General features: G+C 37.2%; 1 protein-coding gene across 10 annotated transcripts in view; it reads right to left on the reverse strand.

Annotated features, from left to right (window-relative positions):
- NKAIN2 (sodium/potassium transporting ATPase interacting 2) overlaps nt 1-21,626 on the reverse strand; it is a gene marked incomplete at its 3' end in the record, with an annotated part of 1,018,208 nt that overhangs the window by 964,195 nt on the left and 32,387 nt on the right. For 7 of the 10 annotated variants that reach the window (XM_082406282.1, XM_082406279.1, XM_082406274.1 and 4 more), the window contains one exon: nt 7,282-7,329. The exons of the other annotated variants lie outside the window; for them this stretch is intronic. In XM_082406282.1, the coding sequence (XP_082262408.1) occupies nt 7,282-7,329 (48 nt within the window). The remainder of the gene's footprint in view (nt 1-7,281; nt 7,330-21,626) is intronic. 10 annotated transcript variants of the gene reach the window in all.

A 21,626-nucleotide genomic window follows, 5' to 3' on the forward strand; every position in this document is an offset into this window, starting at 1 on the left:
ACACCTAGAAATGACAGGGTTGAAAAAGCGTAATTCCAATTCAGCATAACATGTTGAGTTCTGCTCCAAGTGCAGCACATTAATAGGGCAAAACAAAAGATAGTCCGCTTCTAGTTACAAAAATAAGATGCATATAAAACACTCAAGTAAAAATGTAAGCTTCCAAAACCATAGTTATAAAACTAGAGTGTCCAGAATTCAAAGAAGAGAGAGATTAGCATGAGTCAGAGAGACCTGGCAAAGCTTTCATGGAAGACGAATGAAGAGTATTTGAAGAGGCTGAAGAGAAAAGAAAAAAAAAAAAAAAAAAGGTTTAAATATAAGCTGAATAATAGAAACCAAAATTTTACATAACTTTGTCAAACTCATCTTTTTATTTAGAACCTTTTATCATCACTGATATGGTCTCTTCTCTATAACTAACGGAAGTATGAGGTATATAATAAAAATCAAGAAAATGAGAAATACAAAATATGCAATTCACTTGAGATAAATAATACAGTATTTGGCATAAGTGTAAAAAGAAAATACATCACATAAAGCAAAAAAACTGTTAAATCTACTTCTCATGTCACTTTTATATTATTCTTTTTGATGACTGCATGTCTACTTATGAAATGTTTGAAAGTTATTACATTTTATTTCTGTCAAAAGACTTTTAAGCTATTTGAATCACATGCCTTTTTTTAAAACTATCACAGATGATTGAATTCTTTATATTATTGAATTGTTTCATGTCATAGAAGATACACATTTGATAGTATTTGTATTCACACCCAATTCAGAAATGTAGCAAGCTATCAGCAAAGAAAAAAAAAGTACATATATTGATTATACTCCAAGAATACAAACCTATAATCAGAATATTCCACTTCAACATCTATTTGTCTCAAAAGCCTAAAATGACCCCTCAAAAAATCAAAAGGTATCTATTGAATTGAGATTTAAAGATGTCTTCCAATTAACATCTTAACACAGATTTCTTCTTGGGTAATGTTTAATTCTTTCGTTCGATATCCCCTCTGCCACTCAAACTAAGTAATCTAGTTCAGTTTCACTTGTTGAGATTTAGCCACAGGCCTGCCTACAATAGCAAATATCTCCTCAAATGTTTCTAAATTGGAAATAATTCTTGATGAAGAGTATAACTCTAACATTGTATAAATATGGAAGCCATATGATGATATAAAAGGGACTCAAAATGGTACCTTAGAAATTATCCAATCTGTTAGACTTGCACAGCAAGGTTGGGAACAGATCACCTCTTAGCTTCCTTCCAGTATGAAAATTCTATGCTGCTAGTGTGATATGAATAAATATGTAAGCTTGGCCATCAACTCTAGATTGGTTACTTTATCCAGATAATGCCATTCATGATCAAGCACATACATGTCCACGTGGTATGATTAAGCCCTGCCCCCTCTCTCCTATACATCCCCTTTGTGCTAATCTAAGCCTGCAGAGCCTGAAAGTTATTTCACCTGTTCAGAAAACACACACACACACACACACACACACACACATATATATATATATACACGTTAGCTACATGGTTAAGGGGAGGCGTGTAATAGAGATTTGGTAGAGACCAGCATCTAAAGGGGATTTTGGCAGGAGATGCAGACAATGGAGAGAAACAAACCTATAAAAATGGGGATGCAAAATCCAAATTCCAATACCTAGAAGATATTAGTGAAAATCAGGTAGAACTATCTCCTCCCTCATAACCTGTGCTATAGCCAGACATTTAGTTATTCAATATGCCCTGTATATCCGGTTCCTTCTGCCCAAATCCCTCTCCTCCCAGCTCTTTAGCTAACACGTCTTCAAGACTAAAATAACTATCAGTTTGTCCAAGAAACTTTGTCCAAGCCTCCAAGGCAAGTGTGGCTATCCTACTATTTTGTTATATCATCTTGTAACCCCCTTCCCATTTTAACATTTAGCATACTATATTGAAATTGCCTTTTTATTTAGGTCTATTCCATAGCAGATAGTAACCAGAAAAACAAAATACCTAGTTGGCTCACAGTTCAGGCAGATAAGATATTAGTGTTACATCAGAGGAGTTATACTGAGGATAAAAACCTGAATTTCTTATTCACAGTTGTGGTTCTTACCCCAAGCACAGTGACTGGACAACAAAATAACAATAAAGTATTTGATACCTGAATAAAGAAGTAAAACAAACAAACAAAAAAACCACTTGTGTCCCAAGAAACCAGCAAACCAAGGCATGGATTGTGGCACTGGGTACACAAGACCAGGACCTAGTTAGTAGGTCTGGGATACAGGACTAGACCAGACAAGAGGAAGGAGGCTCATTGCTAGAGCCCCAGTAGAAATTTAGAGGAAAAACTCCAGACACACAGACTTCAGAACTCACTAAACTAATGACATAAGGGCCCTCAGATGTCCCTAGTTTCTGAACAAGGATGATACTCCAGCATGGAGCACAGCTAATACTCTAAGTGGAGGTTAAATTTAGAGGACAACTGTGAAGAGAATTAAATCAGTCATCATTGCCAAAGACATCCAGATTCAGAAGTGGTTAAGTTCCCAGGAAGTTCAAAAGAATATATTAACCTAATTGTTTATACACTGTTATACACTGTTATGGAATGAAAGTTTGTGTCTCCCCAAAATTCATATGTTGAATCCCGAACTTTCAGTATGGTTGTATTTGGAGATAGTGAACCTGTGCTCCACTGGGTTAAAAAACCCTAAAACTGTGCCCCAGAGGGTTAACAGAAACTGGTGACTAACAGAAATTCTTGAGCTTGTCACACAGAACAACTTGTTAAAAACTCCTCCACTTGTAACTTGCCTTCACTGACCAAGTTCACCTTATTTTCTTGACTCCTTAACAACCCCTATAGATAATGTCTCTGACAAAAGAGTCACTATAGTAATGGGAGGCTTATGTTGTTTTCCAGGAATCTGGAGTTGATCCCTGTCCAGTTCAAGCCAGCTAAGATTGTTTGGGACCACCAACCCTAAAACGGGGCCTGTGTCTGATAAATGACCTTTTAGATGCCAGAGGGCCAAAAACCTTACCCTCGCAGATCATGCAAAAGAGCCTCCATTTTTGAACATGCATCCCGTGAAGAAGCATTTAACTCAGATATGCCTGCACAGAACACCAATGACTTCACCTTTTCCCTACTTCCATTCACCTTTCCCCACACCTAAGCCCACCCTGCTTCTTTATCCCATAAATATCTCAAGCCCCTCACAATCAGGGAAGCAGATCTGATATTAGTTCTCCCCTCTCCTCACTTGCCCACCTCATGAATAAACCCTTTCTTTGCTGTAAACCTCAGTGTCTCAGCATTTGGCTTGCTGTGTGTCAGGCAAACAAATCTGGTTCGGTAACAGTAGGGCCCCTGAGGAGGTGATACAAGTTAAATGAGATCATAGGGGTGGGGCCCTAGTCTGAAAGGGTTAGTGCCCTTATAGGAAGAGAAAGATACACCAGAGCTCTCTCTCCACCACTGAGGACACAGTGTGACGAGGTATTTGCAAATCAGGAAGAGAACACTCACCAGGAACCAGGTCAGTTGGCACATTGATCCTGGACTTTCCAGCCTCTAGAATGGTGAGAAATAAATTCTGTTGTTTAAGCCACACCTTCTGGGTTTTGTTATGGCAGCCCACACAAACTAATACATATACCAAAATTAATTTTTGTGTATAACATCTCAAAGTAAGTCGAATAAAGTTTGTCTTGTCAGCATTATTTTACCACTTTGGAGGTAGGGAAACAGAGCAAAACTGGATAGCTACAGATCCAGATGTTAGTAGACAAATACTCCTAAAATCACAGCAGGCTAATTGACACTCCCACCTCATCTACTACGGAATTTGCCCACTATCTGCTAGGAATATCCAACAGTTTCTCGGCCAACAAAACTGAGCTCTCGATGCTTTCTGAACCCATTCTGCATCTGTCATTCTGTAAACGTCATGCTATAGCTGCTTCCAAAAATGCATGACTGACAAGGTTACACAATAACTGACCTAAGAAAACTCAAGCCAAGTTCTTAACGATGATAGAGGATCCCTTGGGTATTCCTACTGTTAGCTCTGCTGTTTTTCCTTTTGCTGATGAAAATGATCGAAAAGTTCTAAAAGTCCTCAGCAGCCTGGGTGTTGAGGGTTATTTAGGACTGTCTCAGCAGTTGCTGAAGTGAAGTGGGTCCTCTGGCTCTTGGCTGCATTACTGTCTTCAGGAGACGTGAGCCTTCCCAGAATGTCACATCCGGGAATCCTCCTCAGACTGCGTACAGCCTTACTGTTGATGATGGATGGATGCCATAAAAGAAAGTTATTGAGGTGTGAATTACCATCCTAACTGAATTCTTCCTTGCAGTGATAAGGGCAGAGGCTTGCTTGGTTTCCAAAGGAGCTATAATATATAGCACTGTAAAATAGGTCACTCCCTTCAGCCTTATTTACCCATATTTAATTATTATGCCTTAAAAAAGCATACACTATACTCTGACATCTCACTTTCACAACATTCACTATACAGTAGAGTTTGGTATTAAGCCAGTTTATTTTGGACTCCATCCAAGACAGTTTAATTAAGAATATCTAAAGTACCTTGTTATGAGATGATCTTACCTGCAAATGGGTCCCACTGAGAGTGCTGTGTTAAAGTTCCCAAAGATATGGTAGGAAGGAAGGAAGGAAGGAAGGGAGGAAGGAAAGGAGGGAGGGAGGGAGGGAAGGAGGGAGGGAAGAAGGAAAGAAATTTAAGCTTTTTCTTCTTCTTCTATTTGTATACATACACTGCTCTGTTCACTGCTATCAGACTAGGCAATTTTCTTAGTGCAAGTGTGAAAGAGCAGTTCTGCTAAGGTCCAAAGGTAACCAAGTTTGGGGATGTGTACTGGACTTGCCATTGCACTTAAAACACACAAAAGGAAGAAGTTCTACGGGTCGGCAACCTCAGCCAATTGTAAAATGGAAAGAATAGTAATAATTCTAACGGTCTAAAAGAAATAACTCATTTCCCTTTTGCATAAAGCTATAAAATCCTATCTAGAATATACTTTGAATATTTTTCTAACAGCCCTACTGGAAACACTGAAGAGTGGTACATAAATTATTCAAATACCAAATAAAATTAATGAAGGTGTTCCTTTCTACTACATGCAAATCCCAGAATGATGAAATGAAGTCTTATTGCACAAATTTTCCCCTTTTGTTCCCCAAAACTAGAATACATTTTGGATATTCAATAAAAGTCTATATAATGCATTTGTTTTTCTGAGTACTATAAAAGGCTAAAACTGTGTATTTCAAAACAGGAAAAGTACCTTAAATACACTTTAGATGTTTGACATCCAGGACTCCTTTGTCTATTTTGAGAATGATAATAATTATATAAGCAATTAGTTGGCATGATAAAAATGTAACCAGGCTTTATATACTATAAAACTGTAACCAAACATCAAACAATTAGAAGTTTTCCCTCAATCTAACATCCCTTTTGGTATAAATATGTGAGTTTTTTTGCTTACATTTTTGCAAGCTTAAAAATCCATCTCTAAGTGAAAGAGAAAACTGCATGTTTCATTTTTTCCCTATGTGTGTATAATTTTTTGGCACAAGAGATGTAATTTATATGTAAATTTTATGAATACAACTTTCATAGTTTAAAAAAGTAAATATTTTTAGAACATCATATAATCATATAAAGAATACAGCATTTGCCTAAGTACTCTTTGGATAATAGTAGTAATTAAACATATACAAACATACGTGCTTAGATGTGCACATACACACGAAACATTTGACAATTACAGTCCTGCCATATTTAATGAATTCTATGGGTTATAATGAAACTACTGAAGAAAAAAGTTTTAGAGGTCATTATTATTTTATCCAAAATTCTGTCAAATATCTATTTAATTGAAAACAAGGAAAACAAAAACAAAAAAATGTAACAGACCAATTTATTTTTAGTCATGTCCAACCACAAGGGAAGTTTTGGAATGGTTGATTTATCTTTAAGGGGTTTATGTTTAGCATTTTTTTCTTGAGGTCTGAATCATTTTTCCAAGTAAATTTGCTTATAACTTTAAGAGGCTCCTGATTTTGAAAAGTGGCATTTCGAGCATAGTAACATCTTTCATAATCATTTCTATATTCTCTCTGTTAATAAGCACTCAATAAATATCTTGTGAATAAAAAAGGGGGCTAGAAATACTTTAAACTAGTCAGTTATTAAAACTAGAATTATTAGCTAACAGCAGTGCTGAGAAAAAAGAAAGCAAGGTTGAGAGTTGGGGGGAGCAGTTAACAGCCAAAATGAAAATAAATCTGGAAAGTTAGCAAAAAACGACTGGCCTATTAAAGGGAACTATGAACTCTAAGAACTGTAAAAAAAAAGAAACAAAACAAACAGATGTATGCTCATTTTGTATTGTTTAGGTGTAACCCTACAGAAAATATAGGATTGATGTGCACACTCTCTCTAGACACATTTAAGCATCTGAAGATTGTCTGCTATCAACATTTTCATAAATGAAGAAGTTCTCTAAATCAAGTCAAATTAAAAATAGAACTTTTATACATAACGGGTTTATAAAGCATTTTAAGCAACTCCATTATATTTTTTCCTAAATTACTAGAAAATTTTAGATTATAAATTTTAAAAATGGGAAAAATTACTTTGAAATGGCCTCTTTATTTTTGTTTCTTTTTTTGAATATTCAGGTTCTGAAGTATCATTATGACCTTTCAAGACACTTTTGCCTCCTGCAAGTTTAAGATGTGAGGGCATGCTCTGCTCTGCCAGCCTACTACTGAGCTGACCACGTAGGACAAGCAGAGTCCCGTCCCCCTAAGCAGGACAGATGATTGCTGCCCTCAGTTTCCGTGCTGCTCTGCTCCCTGGACGTGAAGCTCAGCAAGACTGTCTACACAGCAGACAGACGGAGCTGAAAGCCAAGTATGAGGGGCAATTCTGCAGGTTAAGTTGTGAGACAGAGGCTTCCTCCACATCCAGGAAAGCTCACTGCTAGCAGCAACCCTAAACAAGCAAAGGAAGAAAGAACGAATTCTCTCGTCTAACCTTGGGAGATAAACTGCCTTTTCCTGGCACACAAAGTGAAATTTCACACCCTTTGTAAGACACTTGATTTCAAATGTGCATTTGAAAGGCAATTACCCCTTAAAAAAAGATTCCCAGATCCCCAACCCCCTTGAGCAGAACTGTAACAAAAAACACTGCTTTAACGTCATGATCCCTCCATGTGCCGGTTCGCTTACCGTGTCTCTGTTGACAGACTGTTTTGCCTGAGGCACATTAGTTTTACTCTGTTTGGGAAATGAAATAAATATATTAGTTATTTCTTATCAAATGGCATTTTATAGTGTATGCTTTTTTCCGAATATAAAATAAAAAACCTTCCTAAGAGCAGAAATTTGACATAACTCAAATAAAAAATGACTTCCTTCATTCAGACAGCAGCAGGATGTATAAGATTATAACTTTTATATCAAAGATGGCTTCCTGCTTTCTTGTTCAACAATGGAAGGAAAAGGATACTGTTCAATTATATAAATCATCCCTCAGAATTTATGAGGTAATAAAAGCTAAAAAATACAGATTCATAAAGAAGAGATTTTATGAAGTAGCATTCAAAATCATTTCAGTTAATTTCTCATATATATTAGAAACAAAAAGGCTGACTTCAGGACTTTAGCTTCTCCTTATTCATTTATTAAAACATCAAATTACTTTAATCCAGGTCTCTTTTTCTCAAAGATAAAAGAGAAAATTAAAAATCATTGTTGCATTCATGAAAGAAATTTTTGGCGTCTGATTTCTAAGAATAGGGCATTACGTACTTTGCTGATCTTTTCTGGGTAAACTTTTCCTCCTATTATCTGCCATTGCTTCAAAATCTTGCTTCTTCTCAAGATCCTACTAACCAGGTATAGTTGCATATGTAACTTTTTAAAATAAGCTTGTCCTCTTTCTCACATCAAAGCCAAGTTCCATCTACAAAAGGTCTCACAATTAGTACTGCTGTTTCCATGCATAAGGACTTCTTGGAAAGAATATAATGGAAGAGAGTTTTCACATCACTTTCCACAGAACAGAATGTTCCACAGTGGAATGGTAATGAAAACTATCTCAGATTTCCCCTGAGTAAGAAAAAGTGCAACACTAAAATGAATAAAACAGGGAAAAAATTCAGAAAGAAAAATGTCATAGTGTAGTAAGGACTTTAGTGTTAACTCTGAGTGATAGGGAGACCAATGAAGCATTCTGAAGGGAGGAAAGACACAAATTCTTGTTATAACACAATCAATCAGACTGCAGTGTTGAAAATGTCACATGCGTAGAAATCGAGCAAACATCCAAGAGGAGAATTGGCTTGGACCAGAGTGGTGGCAGAAGAAATGAGACACAGTTGGAATCTGGATATATTTTGAAGGTAGAGCCAACATGATCTCTTGATGGATTGCATGTGGGTAGAAGAGAAACAGAGTAGCCAAGGATGAGTCCCAAATGTTTGGTCTAACAACTAGAAGGGGAAAATCCCCTAGAAATGGGGATGGGAGGCTGTGGGAGTAACGGGTCTGGAAGCAAATAATAGGACACCCTCTTTGACACGTCAGGTCTAGATACACATTATTAAAAACCACTTTCCCCAAGACTACTGTAATGATGCAATATTTCTAAATGAAAAAAAATCAGGTATAAAATCAAATGTGCAATGTAACTCAAATGTTGAGATATCATGCATACCAAAAACATACTGTTTTTTTAAGTGTAAACAGTTAACACTAGTTATTTCTAGACAGTAAAACAAAATATAGGTGCTTTTTATTTTCTTCTCTATACTTACACTGAACATAAATTCCTTTTATAATATGAATAAATATAACAATACCTCAAATATAATATTTAATATTCTCAGATCACATTCTAATGTCAGTATTTATTCACTTCCTTCTCAAGATTATTTTAAGGCACATCTTTTGGGGGGATAGAAAAATGAGTCAGATGGTCTGGTTTCTTAAGGAGCTCTTTTTTTTAATTTTATTGAAGTATAGTTGATTCACAATTTTGTGTTAATTTCTGCTGTATAGCAAAGTGACTCAGTTATACATATATATCCTTTTTCATATTCTTTTCCAATATGGTTTATTACAGGAGATTGGATATAGTTCCCTGTGCTCTACAGTAGGACCTTGCTGTTTATCCATCCTATATATAATAGTTTACATCTGTTAATCCCAAACCCCCAGCCCTTCCTTTCCCCACCACCCCCTTCCCCGTTGGCAACCACAAGTCTGTTCTCTATGTCTGTGAGTGTTTTTGCTTCATGGATATGTTCATTTGTGTTGTATTTTATATTCCACATATAACTGATATCATATGTTATTCGTCTTTCTGACTTACTTCACTTAGTATGGTAATCTCTAGGTCCATCCATGTTACTGCAAATGGCATTATTTCATTCTTTTTTATGGCTGAGTAATATCCCATTGTATATATATATATACCACATCTTCTTTATTCATTCATCTGTTGATAGATATTTAGGTTGCTTCCATGTCTTGGCTATTGTGAAAAGTGCTGCTATGAACACAGGGATGCATGTATCTTTTCAAATTATAGCTTTGTCTGGGTATATGCCCAGGAGTGGGATTGCTGGGCCATATGGCAACTCTATTTTTAGTTTTTTTGAGGAACCTCCATACTGTTTTCCACAGTGGCTGCACCAATTTACATTTCCACCAACACTGTAAGAGGGTTCCCTTTTCTCCACACCCTCTGCAGCATTTATTATTTATCGACTTTTTTATTTATTTATTTATTTATTTTGGCTGTGTTGGGTCTTCATTTCATGCGAGGGCTTTCTCTAGTTGTGGCAGGCGGGGGCCACTCTTCATTGCGGTGCGCGGGCCTTTCACTATCGCGGCCCCTCCTGTTGCAGGGCACAGGCTCCAGACACGCAGGCTCAGTAGTTGTGGCTCAAGGGCCCAGTTGCTCCGCAGCATGTGGGATCTTCCCAGACCAGGGCTCGAACCCATGTCCCCTGCATTAGCAGGCAGATTCTCAACCACTGTGCCACCAGGGAAGCCCTATTTATAGACTTTTCAATGGCCATTCTGACTGGTGTGAGATGGTACCTCTCTGTAGTTTTGATTGGCATTTCTCAAATAATCAGCAATGATGAGCATCTTTTCATGTGTCTGCTGGCCATCTGTATGTCTTTCTTTGAAGAAATGTCTATTTAGGTCTTCTGCCCATTTTCTGATTGGTTTTGTTGTTGTTGTTATTGTTGTTGAATTGTAGGTGCTGTTTGTATATTTTGGAAATTAAGCACTTGTTGGTCGCATCATCTGTAGGATGTCTTTTCATTTTGTTTATGGTTTCCTTTGCTGTGCAAAAGCTTATAAGTTTGATTAGGTCCCATTTGTTTATTTTTGTTTTTATTTCTATTGCCTTGGAAGACTGACCTAAGAAAACATTGGTACAATTATCAGAGAATGTTTTGCCTATTTCTCTTTCAGGAGTTTTATGGTGTCTTGTCTTATATTTAAGTCTTTAAGCCATTTTGAGTTTATTTTTGTGTATGGTGTAAGGGTATATTCTAGCTTCACTGATTTACATGCGGCTGTCCAACTTTCCCAGCACCACTTGCTGAAGAGACTGTCTTTTTCCCATTGTATATTCTTGCCTCCTTTGTTGAAGATAATTGTCCAAAGGTGTGTGGGTTTATTTCTGAGCTCTCTATTAGGTTCCATTGATCCGTATGTCTGTTTTTGAAGGCACTCATTTTTTTAAATAAACTTTTTAGTTTAGGATAAGTTTAGATTTACAGAAAAGTTGCAAAGATATGAAAGTTCTTATACACCCTTCACCAAGCTTCCCCTAATGTTAATATCTTGTGTAATGATGGTACAGTTGTCAAAACCAAGAAATTAACATTAGTACAATGTTACTAACTAAACGAACGATGCTATTAACTAAAGACTTAATTCATATTTCACCAGTTTTTCCACTAATGTGCTTTATTCTGTTCCAAGTTTTAAGTCAGAATACCCCATCACATTTAGTCACTGTGTCTTAGTTTCATTTCAACCTGTAAGTTTCTTGTCTTACCTTGTTTTTCATAAACTTGGCAGTCTCAAAGACTGCTGGTCAGGTATTTTGAAGTTCCTCAGTTTGAATTTGCCTAATGTTTTCCCCATGACTAGACTGGAGTTACAAGTTTAGGGGAAGAATACCATAGAGGTGAATTGTCTTTCCCATCACATCATATCAGGGGGCACGTGATCTTAACATACCGAGAACCTCTACATTTACAATAGAAATTTCTCTACTGTAAATTTACTGTTTTTCTCTTTCCATACTTTTCTCTTTTACAAACGAGTCACTGTGTCCAGCCTACACTCACAGGGAGGGAATTAAGCTTCACATTCCAGAATGGGGAGAACCTATATATCTCATATGACATTTTTCTGTAAGAAGAATTATACCTTCACCCCATTCATTTTTTTATTCAACCATTTATTAATATGAACTCATGGATATTTATTTTATTTGTTATCATATATAATTTTATTTTGATTCTTCCAATAATATAGTAGAAATAGGGAGGACACATATTTTTATCAATATTTTACAGATGAGTATATGGTTCAATGTGTATAAATAAACACAATTCACAACAGAGATTCAGGGTGAAGAAAAACCACAGAGTGTTTGCTGAAAGGGAGCAAAATATACGACCCCAAAATATGCCTCTTTAATTTTGGAGAGCTGGGTATTTTTAAGAAAGATCAGACACAGGAGAAGCTCTGAAAACTGTGTAGAAGTTAACCTTCTGTAAGAGACATTTGCAGTTATAAGGGGAATCTCTATTTGTAAGGGTGTCTCCCTCTCTGTACCTGGAAGAAAAGGATGACTAAGTCCCTAGAAACTCTTATTAATGGAGAAGGCATTGACTTAAATCTGCATAACAACCATACCCTTGTTTACTGTGCTTTGCCTGAAAAACTTCCCTAACTGTTTCCCCCCACCCAACGTCTTTCTTTTGTCTTTAGCTGGAGATGGCATTTAAGGTAGTGGCTTGGACCATTTGGGAAGTTTTCCTGTCTATCTCCCATGAATACGAACACATACATGTTCCTAACCTTGTGTTTGTTTTTCTCCTGTTAGTCTGTCTTTTATTACAGGGGATGTCTTAGCCAAGAACCTAGAAGGGTAGAGGGAAAATTATTTTTCCTCCTCCAAATTCGTAATTATGCACCTCAGAGGGAACCCCATATGGGAACCTTCGGTAGCTTGGGCGGAAAAATGAATTATAATAAAATAACACTTCAAGAGATATAGAATTTCCACAGAACTCTAGACAATAGTTGCAGGAGACAAATCACTTGTCTTATAGGGACTACATTCTTTCCATTTAAGTCAAACCTAAAAATTGGCTATGAGGTCATAACCACAAAATAAAGAATACACTCATTTATGCAATATGATGTCTACACTTACACATAAAGAGCCCCTTCCAAAATTGAAGAGTAAACCACATTTACTTTGCCTTATGTACTAGAGAAAATATCTATGAAAAAGAACAAAAAGAAGTTACTTTTGCCATGAGCAGAAAGCACACCCAAAGACATAAGTGCCAGCCTCTCTTGGGATGGATAGAAAGGCAGATAGGTAGGCTGGAGATAGATTAATCTCATCTTCTATTTATTAAAAAAGTAACAACTATGAATAGGATGCTTTAAGAACTATGTACCAAAAGTAAGTACTTAGGCAGAAAGCCTAAGCATGAATAAATTGGTCAGTTTGATTAACAAACATGGGAGGGTGAAAATTTAAATGCCTCTCCATTTTTATTTTAGGATTCAACAATAATAGCAACTAATTGAATAAAACTGAATACAGGGAGAAATCAGTGCAATTAGTTAATGAATTTTAAATGGAATATCATTATTTCAGTTTTCCAGTTCGAATGAAGCTACATATAACATATATTGACATTTCTTTTCTTCCTTATTCCTTCCAAACTATTATACAAACTATCTTGATATAAACAAACTATCAGTTGCCTAAGAATTTTACAACAGTCCACGAAATGTCTTTAGTAAAAGAAACAGGTTCAGGCCCAGTTCCCTATGAGTACCATGAACAAGAGGTTTCCTAACTTTACAGATGCCAACTAAAGAATGTCACTTGCCACCCTTTTCCTTAAGGACTGAGTCACTAGCCATTGTAGTCACTGACCTTCAACATACCCGGAAAAGAATTCAGGACAGAGATCAGGAATGAGGCTCTAGGAAAACTGGCAGAACAGGCGTTCAGATAGCTAAATATTCTCAGGATAAAATTTTATGAACTCAATTTCGTGCATCTTCCCATACTTAGAAAAGCATTAAAATCATTAACTAAGATATCTGTGCCTTATGACTACCTAACCTTCAATCAAGATGTGTGCTTGACTGCACATACCCCTTCTCCAAAATCACAAATATGCTGACCTCCCCTCTTACCTCTTTGGAACAGTTCCTCAGAGCTATCTGATAGGCTGTCTCCCAGGCTACAGTCCTCAGTAAGTCCCCAAATGTAACTGAAACTCACAGCTCCCACATTGAGCATTTTTATTTCTGTCCAACACAGAAATAATGAATAATATCAGGTCATAGAGAACTTTAAGCAACACCAATATTCCATGTTCTTCAGAATAGTTCAGAGTACAAGGAATCAGATGCCAAAGGGAGTAAGTATTCTAATTATATATCTATATAGCGTAGCATTCCCTCTCAAGAAAGAAGACCTTTACATTCTAAAAGCAAAGAACAGTTTACAAGTGCTATAGTTCATTCTGAATTCCTAAACTCTGTTGAAAAGTTAATTTTTTTTTTTTTTTAATGAAAAAGGCTACCCATGCTTTTTTGTACAATACTGATTCTTTCAGAGTCAAATGATGGAAGCATACAGTCAATTCTGGAGACTGGGAAAGGTAAGTGGTCACCTTCCACATGCATGCCTTATTTACTTTGTGTATCAAAGGAAAAATGAATGGACAATGCAGGAGTATATGGATGCCAAACATCTTATTGCTATAGAAAATTTGTACTTTATAAAGAAACCCAAATTGATTAAACAAACTGAAAAAAGGATTTTTTTATTTTATTATAGGGTGCAAGAGGCATCATAGAAATGTAGTCTAAAGGCCAAGATACTAGAAATATGTGTTATAAAGACCTCACAGCCAAACATTTGATCAGAGGACTTAAGAAGCAAACTGAACACTTATTATTACCATAGTTAAAACACAGTGTGGTATCTGACCAAAAAAAACTTTTTCAAAAAGAGAAGAAGGAAGGCAGTCAAGATGGCGTACTAGGAGGACGTGGAATTCGCATCTCCTCACAACTAGGGCACCTACCAGGCACTGATGGGGGACCACGGACACCTAAGGTTGACGGGAGGAACCCCCAGCGACCGGGTAGGACGTGGGGCGCTGGGGGAGTGAAAGGGGAGGAGAAGTGGAGGCAGGACTGGACTGACGCCCCTGAGGGGTGGCTGGGGGAGGGGAAGGGATCCCACACCCAAAGGGGGAAATTGGGGAACCACTGAGAGGGCAGAGAATCAAAAGGGAGCATGGCCAGGTTTCCCCTGCCTGCTTGGACCCCCAAGGAACCTGCTGAGATCCCAAGCCTGATACTCTGCCCACCAAGACTCCCTCCAGCCACAGGTCCTGAGGGAATGGGAGGGAGGGAGGGGGAGCAAAAGTAAAGGCCAGACCTGCGGGACTGGCACCCCTGAGGGGTGGCTGGGGGATGGGAGGAGTTCCTACACCCAGCGGGACCCACCCACGGTTAGGGGTCCAGTGGGGACAGGGGAGACACTGGGGGAGATGGTAGGGGAGGGGTACGAGGGAACAAAAGGGAACGGGGCCAGTGCTTTCCCTGTCCACTTAGGCACTGGGGAGCCTACTGGGATCCCAGGCCTAATCCTGTGCCCTCAGAGCCTCCCTCCTGCCGTGCAGAGCCCAAGCCCCGCCCATACACCTCCACCCAGGGCCCTCCATCTACAATAGGAGACACCCTCCAACACGCTGGGCCTAAACCCCACCCACCCACCCTCGCCCAGGGCCTTACCTCCAAACTCTAGAACTCCACACTCCAGAGGCCCTCCCTTCCATGAGCTGCCTCTCCCCTTCCACACAGGGGACAGGCAGCCCCGCCCCATACTCAAAACACCCCCCCCACCCACCTAGGTCCCACCCCACCCTAAACCCTGCCCCAACCCAAGTTCCACCCCCCACCTAAACTCTGCCCCCATAACCAAGGAATTTTTTTTTCTTTTTCTTTTTTCCTCCTTTAGATTGGCTTCTGTTTTACCTTGTTGATTCACTGTTGTTGATTCTTTTATATTTTTATTTTTCCTAATAAATATTTTATTTTTCCAATTTTATTTTATTCTTTATAATTTGTTATTGTTCTCTCCTTTTTGCTATTCCCCCCCTCCTTTTTTTTCTTTCTTTTGTCTGTTGTGGTTTTCCTTTACCTTGTTGAAGATGTTTCAATTATAGTTTATCTTTCCTAGTATAATTTTTATCGTTCTAATATTATTTTGTTTTTTATTCTTTGATATTGTACTGCTCCTTATTTTTCTTTCTTTCCTCCTTTCTTCTTTTCTTTTTTTTTTTTTAACCACACCACAAAGCTTGCCAGACCTTGGTTCCCAGACCAGAGGTCTGGCCCGAGCTCCTGTGGTGGGAGCTTGAATCCAAACCACTGGACTAAGAGAATCTCAGACCACAGGGAATATCAATCGGAGTGAGGCCTCCCAGAGGTCATCTCAGCACCAAGACCCAGCTCTATCCAACTGCCTGCAAACTGCAGTTCTGGACGTCTCAGGCCAAACATCCAGTAAGACAGGAATACAGCACCACCCATCAAAAAAAAAAAAAAAGAAACGACAAAAAAATACGTTACAGATGAATGAGCAAAATAAAAACCTACAAGACCAAATAACTGAAGACGAAATAAGCAAACTACCTGAAAGAGAATTCAGAGTAATGATATTAAAGATGATCCAAAATCTCGGACACAGAATGGAGAAAATACAAGAAATATTTAATGAGTATCTAGAAGAGCTAAACAGCAAACAAACAAGGATGAGCAACACAATTACTGAAATTAAAAATACTCTAGAAAGAATCAATAACAGAATAACTGAGGCAGAAGAACAGATAAGTGAGCTGGAAGATAAAATGGTGGAAATAACTGCCAGGGAGCAGAATTAAGAAAAAAGAATGAAAAGAATTGAGGACAGTCTCAGAGACCTCTGGGACAACATTAAACGCACCAATATTTGAATTATAGGGGTCCCAAAAGAAGAATAGAAAAAGAAATTTGAAGAGATTATAGTCGAAAACTTCCCTAACATGGGAAAGGAAATAGTCAACCAAGTCCAGGAAGCACAGACAGTATCATACAGGATAAACCCAAAGAGAAACACACCAAGACAAATATTAATCAAACTATCAAAAATTAAAAACAAAGAAAAAATATTAAAAGCAGCAAGGGAAAAGCAACAAATAACATACAAGGGAATCCCAATAAGGTTAACAGCTGTTCTTTCAGCCCAAACTCTGCAAGCCAGAAGGGAGTGGCAGGACATATTTAAAGTGATGAAAGGGAAAAACCTACAACCAAGATTACTTTACCCAGCAAGGATCTCATTCAGATTTGATGGAGAAATTAAAACCTTTACAGATAAGCAAAAGTTAAGAGAATTCAACATCACAAAACTAGCTTTATGACAAATGCTAAAGGAACTTCTCTATGCAGGAAACACAAGAGAAGGAAAAGACCTACAATAACAAACCCAAAACAATTAAGAAAATGGAATAGGAACACACATATCAATAATTACCTTAAATGTAAATGGTTTAAATGCTCCAACCAAAAGACATAGACTGGCTGAATGGATACAAAAACAAGACCCGTACATATGCTGTATAAAAGAGACCCACTTCAGACCTAGGGACACATACAGACTGAAAGTGATGGGATGGAAAAAGATACTACATGCAAACGGAAATCAACAGAAAGCTGGAGCAGTAATCCTCATATAAGACAAAATGGACTTTAAAATAAAGACTATTACAAGAGACAAAGAAGGACACTACATAATGCTCAAGGGATCAATCCAAGAAGAAGATATAACAATTGTAAATATTTATGCACCCAATATAGGAACACCTCAATACATAAGGCAAATGCTGACAGCCATAAAAGGGAAAATCGACAGTAACACAATACTAGTAGGTGACTTTAACACCCCACTTTCACCAATGGACAGATCATCCAAAATGAAAATAAATAAGGAAACACAAGCTTTAAATGATACATTAAACAAGATGGATCAATATAATTGATATTTATAGTACATTCCATCCAGAAACAACAGAATACACTTTCTTCTCAAGTGCTCGTGGAACATTCTCCAGGATACATCATATCTTGGGTCACAAATCAAGCCTTGGTAAATTTAAGAAAATTGAAATTTTATCAAGTATCTTCTCTGGCCACAACGCTATGAGACTAGATATCAATTACAGGAAAAAAACTGTAAAAAATACAAACACATGGAGGCTAAACAATACACAACTAAATAACTAAGAGATCACTGAAGAAATCAAAGAGGAAATCACAACTTACCTAGAAACAAATGACAATGAAAACATGACGACCCAAAACCTGCGGGATGCAGCAAAAGCAGTTCTAAGAGGGAAGTTTACAGTAATAAAATCCTACTTCAAGAAACATGAAACATCTCAAATAAACAACCTAAACTTACAACTAAAGCAATTAGAGAAAGAAGAACAAAAAAACTCCAAAGTTAGCAGAAGGAAAGAAATCATAAAAATCACATCAGAAATAAATGGAAAAGAAATGAAGGAAACAATAGCAAAGATCAATAAAGCTAAAAGCTGGTTCTTTGAGAAGATAAACAAAATTGATAAGCCACTAGCCAGACTCATCAAGAAAAAAAGGGAGAAGACTCAAATCAACAGAATTAGAAATGAAAAAGGAGAAGTAACAACTGACACTGCAGAAATGCAAAGGATCATGAGAGATTAATACAATCAATTATATGCCAATAAAATGGACAACCCGGAAGAAATGAACAAATTCTTACAAAAGCACAACCTTCTGAGACTGAACCAGGAAAAGGTAGAAAATATAAACAGACCAATCACAAGCACTGAAATTGAGACTATAATTTAAAATCTTCCAACAAACAAAAGCCCACCACCAGATGGCTTCACAGGTGAATTCTATCAAACATTTAGAGAAGAGCTAACACCTATCCTTCTAAAATTCTTCCAAAATATAGCAGAGGGAGAAACACTCCCAAACTCATTCTGCGAGGTCACCATCACCTTGATACCAAAACCAGACAAAGATGTCACAAAGAAGGAAAACTACAGGCCAATATCAGATGAACATGGATGCAAAAATCCTCAACAAAATACTAGCAAACAGAATACAACATCCCATTAAAAGGATCATACAGCATGATCAAGTGGGTTTTATCCCAAGAATGCAAGGATTCTTCAATATACACAAATCAATCAATGTGATACACCATATTAACAAACTGAAGGAGAAAAACCATATGATCATCTCAATAGATCCAGAAAAAGCTTTCGACAAAATTCAACACCCATTTATGATAAAAACCCTCCAGAAAGTAGGCATGGAGGGAACTTACCTCAACATAATAAAAGCCATATATGACAAACCCACAGCCAACATTGTTCTCAATGGTGAAAAACTGAAACCATTTCCACTAAGATCAGGAACAAGACAAGGTTGCCCACTCTCACCACTATTATTCAACATAGTTTTGGAAGTTTTAGCCACAGCAATCAGAGAAGAAAAAGAAATAAAAGGAATCCAAATTGGAAAAGAAGAAGTAAAACTGTCACTGTTTGCAGATGACATGATACTATACATACAGATCCTAAAGATGCTACCAGAAAACTACTAGAGCTAATCAATGAATTTGGTAAAGTAGCAGGATACAAAATTAATGCACAGAAATCTCTGGCATTCCTATACAATAATGATGAAAAATCTGAAAGAGAAATTAAGGAAACACTTCCACTTACCATTGTAACCAAAAGAATAAAATACCTTGGAATAAACCTACCTAAGGAGACAAAAGACCTGTATGCAGAAAACTATAAGACACTGATGAAAGAAATTAAAGATGATACCAACAGATGGAGAGATATACATGTTCTTGGATTGGAAGAATCAACATTGTGAAAATGACTATACTACCTAAAGCAATCAACAGATTCAATGCAATCCCTCTCAAACTACCAATGGCATTTTTCACAGAACTAGAACAAAAAATTTCACAATTTGTATGGAAACACAAAAGACCCCGAATAGCCAAAGCAATCCTGAGGAAGAAAAACAGAGTTGGAGGAATCAGGCTCCCTGACTTCAGACTATAATACAAAGCTACAGTAATCAAGACAGTATGGTACTGGCACAAAAACAGAATTATAGATCAATGGAACAGGATAGGAAGCCCAAAGATAAACCCATGCACATATGGTCACCTTATCTTTGATAAAGGAGGCAAGAGTATACAATGGAGAAAAGACAGCCTCTTTAATAAATGCTGCTGAGGAATCTAGACAGCTGCATGTAAAAGAATGAAATTAGAACACTTCCTAACACTATACACAAAAATAAACTCAAAATGGATTAAAGACCTAAATGTAAGGCCAGACATTATAAAACTCTTAGAGGAAAACATAGGCAGAACACTCTATGACATACATCACAGCAAGATCTTTTTTGACCCACCTTCTCTAGAAAAGGGAAATAAAGACAAAAATAAACAAATGGGACCTAATGAAACTTAAAAGCTTTTGCACAGCAAAGGAAACCATAAACAAGACGAAAAGACAACCCTCAGAATGGGAGAAAACATTTGCAAATGAAGCAACTGACAAAGGATTACTCTCTGAAATATACAAGCAGCTCATGCATCTCAGTATCAAAAAAAAACAAACAACCCAATCCAAAAATGGGTGGAAGACCTAAATAGACATTTCTCCAAAGAAGATATACAGATTGCCAACAGACACATGAAAGGATGCTCAACATCACTAATCATTAGAGAAATGCAAATCAAAACTACAATGAGGTATCACCTCACACCGTCAGAATGGCCATCATCAAAAAATCTATAAACAATAAATGCTGAAGAGGGTGTGAGAAAAGGGAACCCTCTTGCATTGTTGGTGGGAATGTAAATTAATACAGCCACTATGAAGAACAGTATGGATGTTCCTTAAAAAACTAAAAATAGAACTACCATATGACCCAGCAATCCCACTACTGGGCATATACCCTGAGAAAACCATAATTCAAAAAGAGCCATGTAGCACAATGTTCATTGCAGCACTATTTACAATAGCCAGGACATGGAAGCAAACTAAGTGTCCATCAACAGATGAATGGATAAAGAAGATGTGGCACATATATACAATGGAATATTACTCAGCCATAAAAAGAAACGAAACTGAGTTATTTGTAGTGAGGTGGATGGACCTAGAGTCTGTCACACAGAGTGAAGAAAGTCAGAAAGAGAAAAACACATACCGTATTCTAACACATATATATGGAATCTAAAACAAACAAAAATGGTTTTGATGAACCTAAGGGCAGGACAGGAATAAAGACACAGATGTAGAGAATGGACTTGAGGACACGGGGAGGGGGAAGGGTAAGCTGGGACGAAGTGAGAGAGTGGCATGGACATATATACACTACCAAATGTAAAATAGATAGCTAGTGGGAATCAGCTGCAAAGCACAGAGAGATCGGCTCGGTGCTTTTGGACTACCTAGGGTTGGGATAGGGAGGGTGGGAGGGAGACACAAGAGGGAGGGGATATGGGGATATACGTATGCATATAGCTGATTTACTTTGTTATACAGCAGAAACTAACACAACACTGTAAAGCAATTATACTGCAATAAAGATGTTAAAAAAAAAAAGACCGAAAATAAATAAATAAATAAATAAAAGAAAAAGAGAAGAAGAAGAGGAGGAGATGCAGGAGGAGGACGGTTGAGATAAAACTAAGTATTTAGACACCGGAATAATTTTTCTCAGAAATTAAAAATAAATATCTTATTGCCAGGGTGACTTTTGAGAATCATAGATTCAAAAGATTTAAATATTATATAATAAGCATATATTATACTATTTTCAGCAAGTATAATAAATATGCACATATACATATAGATATACATATTTAGGAAATGCAATTGCAAGTATATTATTTCAGGACAGATAAACGCAATACTTCAGAAAGACACTAAAGATGTCACTATCTGTATAATGTCCCACCACAATGGCAACATAGGTTGCTAGGAAACCCAGTGAGATGAATAACAAAAGAAAGTTTCAACCATGTAAAGATCTGATGTAAATCGCTAAGCAAAACAAATTCATTTCTGGTCTTTATGCTCTAACCTTTGCGAGATTTGCATTGTTCCATAAAGAAATCTTAAATATGCAACGTAGAAAAC

Source organism: Balaenoptera borealis, assembly GCF_965194805.1.
Source record: "Balaenoptera borealis genome assembly, chromosome: 9".
NCBI classification, from domain to species: domain Eukaryota; kingdom Metazoa; phylum Chordata; class Mammalia; order Artiodactyla; family Balaenopteridae; genus Balaenoptera; species Balaenoptera borealis.